Source organism: Sciurus carolinensis, chromosome 7 (assembly GCF_902686445.1).
Source record: "Sciurus carolinensis chromosome 7, mSciCar1.2, whole genome shotgun sequence".
Lineage (NCBI taxonomy): Eukaryota > Metazoa > Chordata > Mammalia > Rodentia > Sciuridae > Sciurus > Sciurus carolinensis.
The window spans coordinates 14883686-14897962 of NC_062219.1; the positions used below are offsets into that span (position 1 = coordinate 14883686).

General features: G+C 38.4%; 1 protein-coding gene across 4 annotated transcripts in view; it reads right to left on the reverse strand.

The window, feature by feature from the left end:
• Esr1 (estrogen receptor 1) overlaps positions 1-14277 on the reverse strand; it is a 379897-nt gene that overhangs the window by 175999 nt on the left and 189621 nt on the right. For 3 of the 4 annotated variants that reach the window (XM_047558192.1, XM_047558194.1, XM_047558195.1), the window contains exon 4: positions 9285-9401. In XM_047558192.1, coding sequence (XP_047414148.1) covers positions 9285-9401 — 117 coding nt within the window. The remainder of the gene's footprint in view (positions 1-9284; positions 9402-14277) is intronic. The other variant, XM_047558193.1, reaches the window with a different exon arrangement.

Here is a 14277-nt window from a genome sequence, read left to right on the forward strand (position 1 = left end):
TATCACCAAGGAGGTAAGAAAAAAGATCCAAAAACTAGACCATGGGCCACTCCAATATTAAGAGACTACGAAAAAGAGGAGAGATATGCAAAGAAAATCTAGAAGGAAGAAGAGGATAGGAGGAAAACTAAGGGAGTGTACTGTACTAGAAGTCAAGTCAAGAGTGTGCATTAAGGAGGAGATAATGATCAATTGTGTCAAATGCATCCACCAAGAAGAGGAGGGTTGAGGATTGACAGTCGGATTGAGCAAGGTCATTGGTGACCTTGCCAAAAGCAGTTGGCAAAGCAGTCAGTAGGACATCAATCTTTGAGCTAATCCCATCACACTTGGTCACATTTGTAAGAAAGCTGCTGGATCTACATTACAATATCCAAAGATCACACTGCTCTTACAAGGATCATGGTGTTGCCTCTATCACACTTCACCCGACTGAACTAACAGTCACAGAAGCAAACATGCTTTTGCCCCTAGGCAGTCAAGGGCAGAACAAAGCAGGTCATCTCTTCCATTTTTACCAAGTTTTGGAGAGAAAAACTAAATACTTGTCTTATTTTTTCACCCATGCTAACCTACTGGATAGGTTAAACTTCCTTTCTCCTTGGAATTGTATGACTATAGTTTTTGCACCTGGGTTTCTCACTGATCCTATTTTCTGACCCCGGTGTGGTCACTACCCACCTACTCAGTTCTTTAAACTCTGCAACTCAGAGTGAGTCCTGACACATTCCCCACCTGCTGCTACCACCACTGCTGCCATGACAACCATGGAAGCTGAGCACAGGAGAGCTGTGAGCCTCTTAGGCCAGATTTCCTTAGCCTCCAGGTCAACAGACTACTTGACTCTTGGTGTCATCTGGTATCTGGAAGAATAGAATTAGATGGCTTATTTTACTCTGGATTTCTTTTCTCTGGATATGTATATGTGTTTGTATGCATTAACTTATTTATATGCCACTCACATTTTTAATCAATTATTTTTCATGCTAAAAGTGAGGGGTAGCAAAAGAGGTGCTAGAAAGAAAAAAGAACTGAATCTACAATCTAGGATTAATTCTCCTGCTAAGCAATTCAAAGCTTTGATCAAGTCACTTAGTCTTTCCTGGCCTTGGTCTTCTTATCAGAAGATGAGGGGGTTGCATTAGATCAGTGGTTTGCAAACTGTGCTCCTTAGAGCCATTCAGTTCCAAAAAGGTTTCTCATAAACACCATATTGGGAGAAGAGAGGCCAACAAATCAGTTTTTATCTGTTTCATACATTGACTATCTGCTTCTGTTTGTGGAAGAAGAGTTTGATAGATTTAAAGTGAAGCAAAATATCAGAAATATGTAGGTTGCTACTTAAAACAACCAGGATCTCTTTGGTAAAGAAGGATTAATTTTTCTTTAACATTTTTTTTAATTGAGTCCTAAACATCAACTTCCAAATCTCCCTCTTAATAAAACTTGGATTAACATGCAGCTATAATTCTTTTGCAAGTATTGGGTAATCCAAAAACAGTAATTTGCACTTGTTTTTTTTGGGAGGGGGTACCAAGGATTGAACTCAAGGGCACTCAACCGCTGAGCCCCATCTCCAGCCCTATCTTGTATTTTATTTAGAGACAGAGTATCACTCAGTTGCTTAGTACCTCAATTTTGCTGAGGTTGACTTTGGACTTGCAATCCTCCTGCCTAGGCCTCCCAAGCTGCTGGGATTATAGGTATGCACCCCTGGGCCTCATACTTGCTTTTAATTTATTGATTTGGTTCTAGCATCATTAATATTAATAATAAATTATGTATTATTATTTATATAACTTATTATTATTAATAACTTATTAATATAACTTATTTTTAGTTACAAGATAGCTAATGTAGGATTAAAGGAAATTCTAATACCAATCCCTGGTTTGAGAGTTCATTTCATCAACAAAAATAATTATAGTAGTGATAAATATTAAACAACAAGGAAATATTATATTTTCCAGCTATTCACTGGGCTTTTGTGTTATTCTAGATTCATGCCTATGTTTCCCCATTTACATGAGTAGTATGCTTTTACCTTACTTCAAATCTGTAGCATTACCAATACCAAGCTGTTTTGATTACTATGGCTTTGCAGCAAGTTTTAAAGTCAGGGAATACAAAGTCTCCTGCTTTCTGCTCAAGGATGTTTGGGCTATTTGGGGTTTATTATGGTTCTGTACAGATTTTGAGATTGTTTTATCTATGTCTTTGAAGAAAGTCATTTTCATAGGGATTTCATCAAGTCAACAAATTGCATTGAGTAGTATGGACATTTAAATAGTATTCATTCTGCCAATCCGTAAACAAGGACTATCTTTCAATTTTTTGTGTCCTCTTCAGTTTCTTTCATCCATGTTTTATAGTTTTCATTAGCTGTCTTTCGCCTCCTTGGGTAAATTTATTTCTAGACTTTTCAAATTTTTGTAGCTACTGTAAATGGGAGTGCTCTCTTGATTTCTATTTCAGATAGCTTGCTAAAAGTATATAAAAAGTTATCAATTTCTGTATGTTAATTTTGTATCTAATAGCATTGCTGAATTTGTTTATTAGTTCCAAAAGTTTTTTGGTGTCTTCTGTGACATTTCTTTCATATAAGATCATGTCATCTGCAAACAGTGATAATCAGACCCTTCTTTTCCAACTTGAAAGCCTTTCCTTTCCTTCTCTTCCTGAATGCTCTGACTAGGACTTTCACCACTATTTTGAATAAAAGTGGTAAAAGTGGACATTCCTGTCTTGTTCCAGATGTTAGAAAGAGTTCAGCTTTTCCCCATTCAGTATTATGTTGGCTGTGAGCTTATTATATATGGCCTTTGTGATGTTGAAGTACATTCCTTCCATACTTCATTTGGAAGAATGTTGTTATGCTGAGGTACATTCCTTCCATGCTTCATTCATCCTGAAAGAATGCTAAATTTTACCAAATATCTTTAATGCCTCTGTTGAGAGGATCATGTTTTTTGTCCTTATTTCATTGATAAATTGAATCGCATTTGATATGCCGTATCACATTTATTGATTTGTCATGTTGAGCCTGGAAGTGAACCCACACATTCACAGCCAACTGATATTCAACCAAGGTGCTAAGATACACATTGGAGAAAGGATACACTTTCCAATAAGGGTGCTGGGGAAATTGGAAATTGGTTATCTATGCACAGAAGAATGAAACCAGACTCCTACCAATCACTCACCAGTTACAAAAATCAACTCAAAATAGATTAAAGACCTAAATGTAAGACCTGAAACTATGAAAATACTAAAAGAAAACATAGGGAAAACATTTCCAGACATTGGAATGAGGACATATTTTTTTAACATGATCCCAAAAGCACAGACAACTAAAGCACAAATAGAGAAATGAGATTACGTCAAACTGAAAAGTTTCTGCAGAGCAAAGAAAACATGCTAAGTGAAATAAGCCAGACTTAGAAAGTCAAGGGTCGAATGTTTTCTCTCATATGCAGAAGCTAAAGAGAGACAGAAATGAAAGGAATATTGAAAAACAAAAAGTGGGAGGGACTCATGAAAACAGAAGGAAGACTAATAGAATGGAGGAAGGGGATCAAGAGGGAGGGGAAGGGCATCCATGGGGAAGTACTGCAATAATACATGGGAAGCTATCAAAGTATGCCATGTCTATGTATATAGCAAATACACCACAATGAATCATAAAGATATATAATTATACTGCTCTAATTAAAATAGCAGTAACAATGACAGACAGGAGATCAGCAACAAGCAGATCAGGGGATGAAGGAGGGGAGTGAAAGGCAAGGTACCCGGGAATGAGATTGATCAAATTTTGTTGTGTGCACATACAAATGTAGCATAATGAATCTATCATGTAAAATTCTAACATGCTTATAAAAAGAAAAGAAAAAGGACAAAAAATAACAAGTGCTGGTGAAGACGTGAAGAAAGTAGAACCCTGGCACACCGTTGGTAGGAACATAAACTAATACAGTCAGTACGGAAAATGCTATGGAGGTCCTTCCAGAAACTAAAAGCTGTACTGCCTTATGATCCAGCAATCCCACTTCTGGGTTTACATCAAAGGGAAACACAGATGTTGAAGAGACACATGCACACCCATGTTCACTATAGCTTTCATGACAATAGCCAAGAAACACCATCAACCCACGTGTCCATCCACTCATCAGCAGACAAGGAAAATGTGGCACATATGCACAATGGAACACTATTCAGCCTTTAAAATGGATGAAGTTGTCGTTTTTGTCAACACGGATAGAACTGGAGAGACCATTATTGTAGCTAAACTAAGCCAGACACAGCAAGACAAGTGCCACATGGTATCACTCACATATAGAGTGTGAAAAGGCTGACTTCATCTGAGAAGCAGAGAGTGGGACCATGGTGAGCAGAGCTGAGAGAGTTGAAGGAGGAAGATTGGTCAGTGGGTATCAGTTACAGTTAGAAAAGAGTAAGAAGTTCTGTTGTGCTATTGCATCTCAGGACAACCACAGACAATGACAATGGATTGTGTGCTTCAAAAAACTAGAAGTGATTGAAGGTTTTCACCATAAAGAAAGGATGAATGTTTGAGATAGATATGATTTACCTGATTTACATATAACAATGTATTCATGCATCAAAAGATCACACAGTGTACCATAATCATAGACATAATCTTTATGTTTTTATATATCAGCATAACACACATTTAGGCTTTAGAAAGTAAATATAGAGATAAAAATAAACATAAAGTAAAATGATTGCAATGTTTAAGTTTTTATTGTTTTGAAATAATCCTAAATCTTAGATTGTAACATGTCATCGAAAAAAAGATGAGCTGACAATTACTACTTTATCTGAAATTTCTTTTGAATACGTTATGACAAAATACAACCAGGATAGTTAGTGCAAAAGTTATGCACATCAATTAACTCCTACATGCCAACTTCCTGGACTATGAACATGTGAACCTTGCCACCAACATGCCTCTGAGCTATGGTAGGGAAAAAAACTTTAATAAACCTACATAAATCTCTAGCATCATAAAGTGACAATAAATCTCACTCATCTTGCAACTATATCCAGTGTATGAAATGAAAAAGAATACGTGTCTGAGCCTCGGTTTTTATTCTTCACAAAGGAATTAAACAATTTTACCTAGTAGAAGAAATGAAATTGTCTCTTTCTTCCAATTGAAAAAAAAAAAATAGCAGCATTCAGACATGATGTTCCTAAGTAAGATAAGAATTATTTTTGACAGAAAAGATAAAATAATTCTTGTATAGTACTTTAAATTTGTAGAGTATTTTCCTATGTTATGATTTGTGATCTTCATGACAAACTAGTTGAGTAGAAATTATCTCATCTTACATCCAAGAGCAGTAAAGCTCATAAAAGTGATTTTAATGGGGTTTGCTCAGCTGTCTGGGGAGGGGTTAGTATTCCCTTTTCTTGTCAAACTCATGGGTAACAATATACCTTGGAAGTCAGATGGGCTAAGTAATGTTCTGGGTTGGGCTGAACCCAGGAGAAGTTGGCTAAAGCTCTGTACATCCATTCTGGTTCTTCATTATTTGAGCCGTTTTTCAAGCTAGTCAAGTCCCAAAGTTTCTGGATTTCTATTTACCACTTCAAATGCACTTTTGTTAGGAGTCTTCTTGGTACTGTGAGGACATTGACGGAAGAGACTAGGGCCTTAACATATTCACTTCATCCATAACGGCCTGCATATAAGAAGTCCTAAACAGATACTATTTCAATGAATTAAGTCAATTAACTTTTGCAAATTTTTTTTTTTCTTGAACACCAATTTGTGACTTGTTTAGTGCTATGTCAGTCAACAGGACAGAAAGAACCTCAGACTGCCTCAAAGAGTTTATGAACTAGAGAAGAAGACAGACTCTGAACAACTGAGATGGGGTCTCAGAGACGTCTGCTATGGAAGCTAGAATACAGGGATCCAACTTAATGCAAAGGAACAGGAATTAATTTTCAAGTAGTACAAAGAAAGACAAATTCCTGAACTATTTAATCTGCATTTTTAAGGCTGAAGGGAAAGGAAGCAGATGAAGAAGAAAAATACACACACTAAGATGGAAAAACGTCCCCTCAGGCACATCTTAACTCCCTCATCTCATTGAACTATCATAGCTCAGAAGCAAATCTAATCATGGAACTTGGGCCAGGGGATAGTACACATCAACAGATTAAAATTGATTTTTTATGTGGATAAATCCTGTTCTCTTGGATCTTTGAAATACATCTTCACAAATTCATTCAACCTTGCTATTAAAGCAGAAGGTAGGTTATGTGATTCTCTGAAGCCAGACTTTTTATTTCATATAGAGAGAGATTCACTATTCTAATTGGCAACTAGCCTGGTTAAGAAACCAGATTGTTAATGAAACCAATTGGAAAATGTTGTAAAGATTTATTCAGTTGCAGCTGTTTTTTACAACTGCAAATTTTATAGTTAGTTATAACTGTACTTCCAGTTGTAAATTAAGTCTTTATTCAGTGGGATTTTGGAAGAGTTGTTACATAAGGTGCCATGAGGTTATATGCAGTATCCCATATTATAAAAAAATACAATAAATTATATTGCTTTATGGTAGGCACTTTATACATATAATTAAAATGTGATGTTCTTACAGCCTATAGTTTTATGATAAAACTTGAATCAAAACTCATGAATATAGATCAACTTCCAAAAGGACACATTTTCATTATATGTGGATAAATATTAAACATTCATTGAGTAATCCCAATGGGATATTGTTATGTAATTAATGACGTACTTGCAAGTTCATATATTGAAACCCTAACTCGTAGGACCTCAGAATATGACTGTTTTGGGAGATGAAGTCTTTAGAAGAGCAATTAAGATTAAACAAAGTCATAAAGGCAGGGTGCTAACACAGTATGTCTGATGTCTTCATGCGAAGAAGAGATAGCAGAGGTGCTTGGGCAGAGAAAATGTCATGTGAGGACAGAAAGGAGGCAGGTTCTGCAAGCCCAGGAGAGAGGCCTCCCGAGAAACCAGCCCACCAGCCCACAGATCTCAGAAGTCTAGCCTCCAGAGCTGTGAGAAAATGAACTTCTGTTATTTCAGCCACTTGGTCCATGGTATTGTTATGGTAGCCCATTATGTACTGAATTGTGTCCTCCAAACTTTATACGTTGAAACTGTAGCCCCAATCTGACTATCTTTATGGAGATAATTAGGGTTAAATAAAGTCATAAGGGTGGACCCCAAATCCAATGGGACTGGCATCCTTATAAGAAAAGGAAAATATACCAGAAGCAAGTGGCAGAGATAAGGCCATGTGAGGACAACAGAAGCCTGAAGAGAGGCCTAGGCCAGGAACACATTTCCTACCAACTTGACCTTAGACTTCCTGCCTCCAACAATGTGAGAAAATTAATTTTTATCATTTGAACCACACAGTTCATTTTTGCTATGGCAACCCCAGAAAATTACGCAGGTACATATTTTATGGTCATAAATATACAAGTGTATACATGCAGATTATCCAGGTAGCATCAAATTATTTAGATTTCTATTAGAAAACAGTGAGAAGGATTTTATTATGACTTTACAAATAGGAATTCTTGTTAGATTAAAAACAAGGATGAATAATTATATTTCTGTAGCCAGACTATATCTGGATATTAATTAGAAAAAAAAAAAAAAGAATTGTTTTTATGAAGTGAAGTCAATGTATGAATACCACCAAATTTTTTTTTAAAAAATGTTTTGGGCCTCTTTACAAGTTTATTATTTCAGCTTTTAGAGGCAATAAAAATCCTGGCTTAGCCTACCTACAACTGCCAAAGAAGAATATTACACTTGGACTCTGTTGTCTCAAATTAAACTTTTCTTATGTAGCTGTTATCTTTTGTCATTTATCAAGTTACCTTAAGAAGCTTTTTGTGAGCTTAATTAAGTATGACTAATTTTCCAATGGCACAAAGAAAAATTAATTCCTTAAATATTTAATCCATTTATTACTCAAAGTGTCATTTTCTGAATGCAGCTGTTCAATTCTTAGAATTAATTGCGCTTTGAATTAAAAGCTGCTTTTTCAGACATTCAAGACATATAGTCACATCTCAGACAATGCTTAAATTCAACATTTCATCTTTTCACCAAGAAAATTTATTCCAAATGCTGTATTCAAAATCTCAACCTGACCACGGAACTAAGGCTTCTTTCTCTGTAAGCGTGGTAATGATTGAGCATGCCTTCATCCTGACCCCTATTCTTGGTTTTCCCTCTGCTTTCCCTTCATTCAGGTATGAGTGAGTTAAAAAGTTAGCTGCCCTGTATTTGCAAAGTCACTGTTCTTTTTCATTGCAACCAGGTTCTCCTCAGATCATCCCAAACCTCGCCTGCTTCTGAAAGTCGTTCCCCAGGGAAGTGAGTAGACGGCAAGGTCATTGACCCCTCCCTGCCTCCTGTATCACTGCAGAACATTGAACGCATCCAGGACTTAATTACACAGTGCCTGTTTGTTCTCCCCAACTATGCTTGAAGGCTATCCAAAACCAGAAGCAATGTTCTTCAAGATGACATTCCCAAGAACACAAGGGGATCAATCAGGCTCCTTAAATAGGAGCATGGAACAATCCCCAGAAAAGGGCTCCAGATTCCCATACAGAAAACTGGAGGACAGAACATGAGGAGACAGGAAAACAGGTGCACACTCCCACAGCCACAGAGGTAAGATAAGCACGTGGGCACCAATCCTGAGCCTGGGGATTCGTCAGTACTCAGTAATCACTGAACTATCCCGGCACGGAGATGATAAAACGTGCTGCTTGACTCCACTTCCAAAAGCGAATGATCCCTTTGCATTGAAATTCAAATTCCCTAAGGTACATCAAGACATCAGACGGTTATAAATCAGGTATTTAGCTCTCACGTGTACAGGTGTGAATGAGGAGAGGTTTACCTCCAGATATTTTCTAGCATTAGCAATATAATCAGGAACTGAAAAATATTTCCAGAATAATTCATTGAGCAGTCTTCCTTTTCCTCCACCACTACTTCCACACACATTTCATTTAAAATACGATTATTTACATTGAAAATACGAAACACAAAAATGGCATGTTAGAATTTCTAGTTCCAGTCACTTCCGAGTGCTTTGAAATAAAATGTATTTTGTTGAAAAGAGAAAAAGGGGGAAAATGTGAATTAGAACACACTAAATTGCCAGTGGTTATGCAAACAGGAATCACCAGCACTGGCCAGTAGGCAAGGCCAGCCAGAAGGGGCACCACAGTGGGGTACCTACCACCTTTCATCATTCCCACTTCATAGCATTTGCGGAGCCGGCAGGCCTGGCAGCTCTTCCTCCTGTTTTTATCAATGGTGCACTGGTTGGTCGCTGGACACATGTAGTCATTATGCCCTATGAAAAGCAAGAGGACAGAATTAACATTATTTCAGGGACTTCAGCCAGTCAGAATCTACAGGGAAATGGCTAGATAATGTGTTCATATCATTAACTCGGCCTTTCTCAGTTGCCACCCGAACTGCCCTTCTTCTCTCCATGCTAAGTGTAAATGAAACCTCTGCTGGACTTAATTTCTACCTCAGCAGATTGCTCCAGGACTCTTCAGGTGCCTCGCCTTCTGGAAGTTCACACAGCCTAGAGTAGAGCTGCACCATGTCTCACCTGTGCCCCCAAGGTCAAGGTCCTCGGCGGGTGAGATGTTTGGGTTTGGTTTTATGTTTTCACTTGGACCACTCAATAAAATTGTCCAAACAGAGCTGTTAGAAATCAGATTTTGATAATGAGTTCCAAAGTGAACCTTCCTAAAACATAAATTAAAGGATCTTCAATTAGATATTCAAATGAAACATGGAACACCAAAATTCGAGTGGGAGGTACTGGGTGTCCACAGAGCTCATCCTGAGTAAGTTGGTCACTTACTCGCTGGAGGTTGCTGAGCAAGCTGCTGAACCTCTCTGGGCCTTCCCTTCTTCCTCTCCAACCTAGAGATAATATGGTGTCCACTACATAAAATCATTCTAGGATTTGAATGTGAAAATACATGTCTAGGTGCACGCATCCAGTTGCTCAGAGGGTGTTTCTACTCTAAGATTGAGAAGCGGAGGCTTCTTTATCCATCAAGAGAAATCTGGTTTGTAGTGTGCAGAACATTAAGCTTCAGTAATCAGTATTAGTATGTTTTTATTTAAGTCCAATTTTCTTAGCGAAATGTCCTGAATTCAGACTAAGGAAATGATATGCACTGTTTAAAAACATGTTTCCCATTCTCCCCACTCCCTCGAAATTAAATATATATATATATATATATTCCACCCTCTAATTCAGATGCTGTGCTAAGGTCTCTATCTTCCCATTTAGTAAGGGCAAGATGCAACATGTAGTGAAATGTTTTAAGCCAGTGCTCTTTGTTCTTTATTCAACATGAGGGTCAAACTTGATTAGAAAAGGGTGGAGTGGGGACTTGACAAGAAATGATGGCCTCATAAAACTTGGTTCTCCATCTTTAGATACACATTATAAAAGTTACTGTATAAACAGGCTTCAGATCAAATTAACATTTGCATTCTTCTATTGCATAATAGAAACCAGCAAACTATTCAATTGAGTTGTAAACTTGGAACTTTGGCAAGAGACCACACACTGCCTCAAATATCCAGGCAGAGTTATTATTTTTAGAATCATCCTTATTAATAAGGACAAATTGTGGAAGTAATGCAGCTAGAAACAAAATTTGGGCAGATGCTAACTCTAAGCAAAAGGTGCATTTTTCTGGTACTTTAAAGAAATGTTTACTGTTTGATCTCTTATGGGGTTTATTGAGAATATGTTCACATATTTTAGCTCAAAAAAAGTGAGTATACATTAAGTTGATAATGACTCGAATCAAATACTACGTTGACTTGCTTTCTCCCCTAAAAGCAGGTATTTCGCAAGCCAGAAGAGGAAGGGAGAAATGAATTGGATCACAGGCCAGTTGGCAAGACCTCCTGTTTGGATTTGTCATCCACTGGAGATGCTTATCTTTACAGAAGTAAGTGAAATTCTTCAACTAACAAGCTTAATACACAAAATGCACTGGATTTATGCAGTTGATTTCATTCTTTAACAAGAATAAAAACAGATGCACAACAGAATCATGTCATAATGCAAAACCATTTTGACAATGCTGGATTTCCTCCTGCCTGAAATACATTAAAAAACATTGATAAACTGGTTAGAAGAAACAGTTAATAGCACAGATTTGATATCTACAATTAAAATAAATTCTTCTTTGTAAAATTTTTAACTTGTTCTTTTTTAGCTATACATGACAGTGGAGTGTATATCGACATATTACACCTACATGGAGTATAACTTATTTAATTAGGATCCCATTCTTGTGGTTGTACATGATGTGGAGATTCACTGGAGGTGTATTCATATATGAACATAGGAAAGTTATGTCCCTCTTAACCAAATGCCACCAACAACTATTATCAGAAGAAGATGACAACAAAGTAGTATTTTTTTCCTTAATGAGTATAACTTGGTCAGTGTGTGCTATTAAGGCAATTGATTTAATTTGCTATAAAAGGAAATTCTTAAAATCTCGTTACTTGATCTTGTGGAAACAACAGCTCAGAAATCCTATCAAAGTATATTTACCTCTTTAAAAACCAACTTGCACCAATGGTATTAGTGAAGCATTAGTGTTTTTACTAAAGAGACCCAAGATCCTGCGTACATGTGACTAAAGGCTAAAGCTGCGATGTTATGTTCAGGTGATGGTTTTGAAAAATATTAATCACTATTTTCCTGTCCACCAGAACACAAAAATGGCAACTGGGAATGTAGCTCAGAGGTAGAGCACTTGCCTAGAATGCACCACACCCTGGGGTCGATCCCCAGCAAGGCAAAGGTGAAGATCAAAAATGAATAAAAATGAAAAGTCTCTGGGGGAGCCAAGGTTTGAGTGACAGGACATGGAGGAACAGAAGGCATGTCAAATGACCAGGAAGCCAGAAGAGCGGGGAGAAGAAGCCACCTATGCACAAGAATCCCCAGGCCCCCAGGGCAGCAGGAGTCACATGGACTTCACCTTCAGTATGTCTGAATTCCTTTCCCTTGACTTTTTCTTTTTCTTTCTCTTAATTTCTCTCTTTCAGTAGCAGCTGTTTTCTTCTTTGTTATCATCACCAGAAAGTCTACATTTGTTAGTTATGAAAATAAGCAATGACCTGTAATCAGAAATTCCAAAGGAATACAAACCCAGGCCAAATAAAACAAGCAGTAGCCTGAGAGAAATCTGCTATTATGGATCTTCCCTTTTACCACCTTTCCCTCAGTACTTCCTTGACTGTCACGTCAGGTCAAGTCTCCTCACCCAACTTCAGACTTCTATGTCTACCCGCCCTCACTCCATCCAGACTTGACTCACAGACTCTTCAGAATGAATGTGTCCCAGTGGAACTGACCATCTTCTTGCCTCGGCAATGTGTCCATACCCGCTACCCCACCATGAGACCAGAATCCTGGGTGTTATTCTAGATCTTCCCTCTTCCTCAGTGGACCCTCCCTCCACACCCCCATCACACACACACACACACACACACACATGCAAATGCAGAACAAATTTCTCCCCGTGCTCACCCTCACTACTGTTGTCTGTGCTGTCTCCCTCCTTGATCCTCACAACAGCACACTGTGGTCACCTCCCTTCAACTTTCCCTTGTCTCCACCATGTAGCCAGAGTGATTTTTTTTCAATATCACACACCATCCCACCACTATCCTGAATTAGTATTCTCCATGGTCTAAGGATAAAATCCCAAAACTCAACACAGCTCACAGGGTTCTTCCCAGCTCCTCCCCAGGACTCTCTCCTCACTCCCTAAGTCACACCCAGCTTCAGCCACGTCTTCCATTCACACACAGCAGGCTCCTGTCACTCACAGGACTTTGCGTGGCTCTTTTTTCCTGTGGATACACACTCTCCCTACTCTTGGCAGCAGGGGTTCCTGCTTCTCTTTCAAGTACACCATTTGAGATATCAATTCCTCGGAGAAATCTTTTCTGCCCGTCCAACCATGCCTAGTTTATGTCCTATCAGCACCTACCACGTTGGCTTTGATTGCTTTTCTCAATTCCCAGATGGGTTTAGGCTTGGTAGGGAAGGACCATATCAGTCTCACCCATCACCACTCATCTTGTGCCCAGCATATTCCCAGGCACACAGTGGAGTTTGGTGAGTCTATCTGTCAGGTGACCCAAAGAAAACTACAAATGCTCTGTTGCCCCCTCCTTCAAGATGTCTGAGGAACAGGCTTCTTCATATCAGGGTCTATAGAGAAGGTAATGGCCAACAGAACAGCAGTCATCAAGAATACCAACAATAATAAAAGCTGAGGAAGAGTGGGAAAAAAGAATACTTTTACACCGTTGGTGGAATTGTAAATTAGTACAGCCACTATGGAAATCAGTATGGGGGTTCCTCAAAGATTAGGCATGGAACCACCATATGACCCAGCTATACCTCTCCATAGTATTTATCCTGAAGAATTAAAGTCATCTTACTACAATAATACTGGCATACCCATGTTTATAGCAGCATAATTCATAATAGCCTAAGTATGGAACCAGCCTAGGTGTCCATGAACAGATGAATGGATAAAGAAAATGTGGTGTACACACAATGGAGTTTTTATTCAGCCATAAAGAGAAATTAAGTCATGTCATTTTCAAGAAAATGGATGGAACTTGAGACTACCATGTTAAGTGAAATAAGTCAAACTCAGAATGTCTTCTTCCCATATATGGAAGCTATAGAGGAAAAAGGGAAATAAAGTTTGAGGGGATCTCATGACAATCAAAGGGAGATTAGTGGAATAAAGGAAAGGGGCTAGGGGAGGGGAGGAGGAGAGGAAAAGGGGAAATACTGGGGAATGATATTGACCATATTATATTGTTATATTGTGTGCACATATGACTAGGTAACAACCAATACCACAATTATGTACAACTTTGATGCACCAATTAAAAAAAAAAAAGAGAGAGATGTGAGGAAAAAAGAAACAATGACTGAGAAGATGATGACCCTGAGCAAAGCAATGACTGCTTCACCTCAGGACCCCAAAACTCAGGCCCATGAGAACAAGAGTAAGGAACACAAAAGCAGCTGCGGGAAGGGACGAGGGCTGCTCTTCAACACTGCGGGGGGCCAGACATTAGCACAAAGGCACAGCTCTTCCCAGGTGAGAAGGGCCAACGAACGGTTCATCAGAGAACGTGGAACC